General features: G+C 57.4%; 1 protein-coding gene across 1 annotated transcript in view; it reads left to right on the top strand.

The window, feature by feature from the left end:
- Positions 1-3,169, top strand: part of TTC24 (tetratricopeptide repeat domain 24) — an 8,095-nt gene continuing 4,926 nt past the window's right edge. Inside the window, exons 1-5 of the mRNA XM_007948605.1 lie at positions 1-703; positions 905-1,108; positions 1,650-1,778; positions 1,948-2,060; positions 2,402-2,500. Of these exons, the coding sequence (XP_007946796.1) occupies positions 1-703; positions 905-1,108; positions 1,650-1,778; positions 1,948-2,060; positions 2,402-2,500 (1,248 nt within the window). The remainder of the gene's footprint in view (positions 704-904; positions 1,109-1,649; positions 1,779-1,947; positions 2,061-2,401; positions 2,501-3,169) is intronic.

Below are 3,169 nucleotides of genomic sequence, written 5' to 3'. Positions count from 1 at the left end.
ATGTCTTCCCCCACCCCTGAGGTCATTCCCCAAGAGCCTGAGCCAGAGCCCTCAAGCTCCAAGAAGAAGAAGAAGAAGAAGTGGCTGCAACAAGAGGCCACCATCCAAGCCCTCACCAGGACTGGTCACAGTGCCCTGCGGGCAGGCCAGAACCAGAAGGCTTTGACCAGTTTCCAGAAGGCCTTCCTCCTGGCTTCTGAGGCCCCCAAAGTCAGAGACACCCCTGTTCTCCGTGCCTGCGCCTTCAATCTTGGGGCTGCCTACGTGGAGACCGGGGATCCAGCCAGAGGCCTTGAACTACTCCTGCGAGCCCAACCTGAAGAGAAGGCTCAGGGCGGGTGCCATGGTGACCAGTGCTTCAATGTGGCTTTGGCCTACCATGCACTGGGTGACCTGCCTCAAGCCTTGACCTGGTACCACAGGTCCCTCAGCCACTATCAACCACAGGGTGACCAGGGAGAAGCTCGGGCAAAAATGGGAGCCTGCTATGAGGCTCTAGGGCAGCCTGAGCTAGCAGCCCCCTGCCTACAGGAAGCAAGTCGGGCCTATGCCCAGGCAGGACAGCCCCAGGCCGCAGCCCTGGCAATGGGGGCTGCAGCGGGGTGTATGCTGAAGAGTGGGCAGCATGGGGTGGGTGAGGTGGTGCAGGTGCTGGAGGAGAGCCGGAGGCTTGCTGACAGGAGCACTGAGCGGAAGTTGCTGGGTGAGGCTTTTGGGCAGAGGAAGTATGGGATGTGGGCATGTAGAGCCTGGTGATACTCTGTGGGGAGGGTGGAAGCAGAGGCATTTCTGAAGGCTGGGGCAGGGGCTGGGGGAAGCCTGGGAGTATGGGACAGGGGCTACAACAGTATAGCTTCAGTTAGTGTCTGACCTGGCTACCAGTGACCCTACTCATGCCCTCTAGGGCAACTCTATAATGACATAGGCCTGGGCTACTCCCAGCTCCAGCTCTTCCCACTGGCAGTGGAGGCCTTCCTGCAGGCCCTGCCCCTGTGCCGGGGTCCAGGAGAGGAGGCTACAGTACTAAGAAACCTTGGGATGGCCCACAATGCCCTCGGCAACTATCAGGAAGCTCGGGAGTTTCACCAGAAGGCTGCGGACCTACATGGTATGTGCCAGGGACTAAAGAATAGGATTGGGACTAAGGAACTAAGGGGAGGAGAAGCTCTGTGACTGAAGACTAGATGGATCACTAGGACCAGGAATAGAGCCCAGAAGCTCAAAACCAAGGGGCTGGGGGCTGGGCGTGCAAAGATGGCATGACCAGGCAGGGCAGGAGTTCTGGGCCCAGAGACTGAGACCTGGGGGTTGGGAAGGCAGCAATAGACAGAGGGAAGAGTGCTGGCTTCAAGAGGAGGCCTGAAGCGGAATCCTAGCTCTTCCTCTGTTTGTGTGATGCTCAGGAATCAAAACAGAGCTATTAATACTGGCCTTTTAGGGTGGGTGTGAGGGTGGGAGGGGATTCAGGCCAAAACGTAGGACTGGGAAGAGGCCCAGTTTCAAGAGTTCAGGCCTCTGTGGTCTATCTGGAGGTGTGCTAGGGCTGAGCACCAGGACTCCTGGGGACTCTTCCTTGGTTTCTAAGGACATCGTCCTGATGCCCCAGAGGCCAAGGTCCCCTCTTTGGATGGGGTGGGCTCTGTCTTCAGGCTCCACAGGGCAGCGGTGGGAGCAGGGCCGGAGCTTTGGCAGCCTGGCATTTGCACTGAGCCAGCTAGGGGAACACAAGGCCGCCAGAGACAACTACCTTCATGCCCTGCAGGCTGCGCGGGATGCTGGTGAGGACGAGGGGTTAGCGTGTAGCTTGGGGAGGTGAAGCCCAAAGGCTGAGGGTCTTTGGGGTTGACTGGGAGGCAGATGGGAGAGCCTGGGGTGGGAGTACCTCTGGAGGGGCGGGTCACTGGTGTAGGGAGCCATGAGAGGACCCCTCAGGCTCTCCTTTTCCAGGGGACGTGAAGGGGCAGTGGCAGGCTTGCGAAGGTCTAGGTGCTGCTGCAGCCAGACTGGGGCAATATGACCAAGCCTTGCAGCACTATAAGGAAGCGCTGGCCCAGTGCCAGGTGAGACCACCTGACTTCCCTGCTATCCCTCCTCTAGGAAGCGTCCTCTGGCTGATGCTCCTGCAAGCAATCCTTGCCCTCTCCATTCATTCACACAACAAACTTGCTTTGGAGACTTTGTGTGCTAGGCCCTAGGGTTACTATTCTGAAAAAGATTCTGTTTCTGTCCACAGTTCTGAACAGGGGGTAGCAAGACCCAGGGAAGAGGGCACAGGGAGGGAGCAGAAGAGAGATGAGGCAAGGCCCTCTTCCCTCTTCCTTCTCTTGTTCTTTCTTCCCCAACCCCAGAGGACCACAGAGTCCAGTCCTTCCTCCTGACACATTATCTGCCCCCCCACCAGAAGGAGCCAGATTTTGTGAGACGACGTCTGGTGGCCAAACTGGCGGATGCCATGAGGACTCACTTGGCCCAGGGGAGGCTGATTCCGACTCATACCCTGGTGAGATGACACCCGAGACAAGGAGCTCAGTTGGGGGTGGGGAGAAGTTACCCAGAGAAAGGGGGAAAGGGTCAGCCGACCTGGTGTTCTCAGAGATGCTCGGCTTGGCTGCTCAACTGTGCTCACCTGCCCTGGCTCTGAAAATGGAGCGTATCACTTTTCTGGGGCCACCTGCAGGTGAGAAGGTGGGTGGAGGATCATCGCAAGTCTCCAACACAAGGGCTGTGCGAGGGCTTTAGCTGTGTAGTAACCAGCTCATTGGATGAGGGATCTTGAGCTATACGCGGGAGGAAGTGGAACCAAGTTTTAAGTCATTGACTGCAGTTTCCGAAAGGGCCACAGGATGGCGGCAGTGCGCCAACGAAGTCCCTCTCTCCTGACTCAAACCGAAACCAAACTCTGCCTTGGATTCGGATCCCACTCATAGCGACCCCTCCTTCGGTTTCCGAGGTGGTTATCACTACAGAAGTAGCTTGCCCAACCTTCCTTCCTAAGACTAGTGGGTTTGAACCGCCAGCCTTCTGGTTAGCAGTCAAATGCCTTAGGCACTATGCTACCAGAGCTCCATCACCTGCCTGTTGTTGTTGTTGTTATGTGCCGTCGAGTCAGCCCTGACTCATAGCGACCCCTCCTTGGGTTTCCGAGGCAGTATCACTACGGAAGTAGGAT

The sequence above is a fragment of the Orycteropus afer genome, unplaced genomic scaffold, assembly GCF_000298275.1.
Source record: "Orycteropus afer afer isolate SDZICR_OR568_19922 unplaced genomic scaffold, OryAfe1.0 scaffold00217, whole genome shotgun sequence".
Classification (NCBI taxonomy): Eukaryota; Metazoa; Chordata; class Mammalia; order Tubulidentata; family Orycteropodidae; genus Orycteropus; species Orycteropus afer.
The sequence above is the reverse complement of the archived record's forward strand: the minus strand, read 5'-3'. Positions and strand labels throughout refer to the sequence as shown.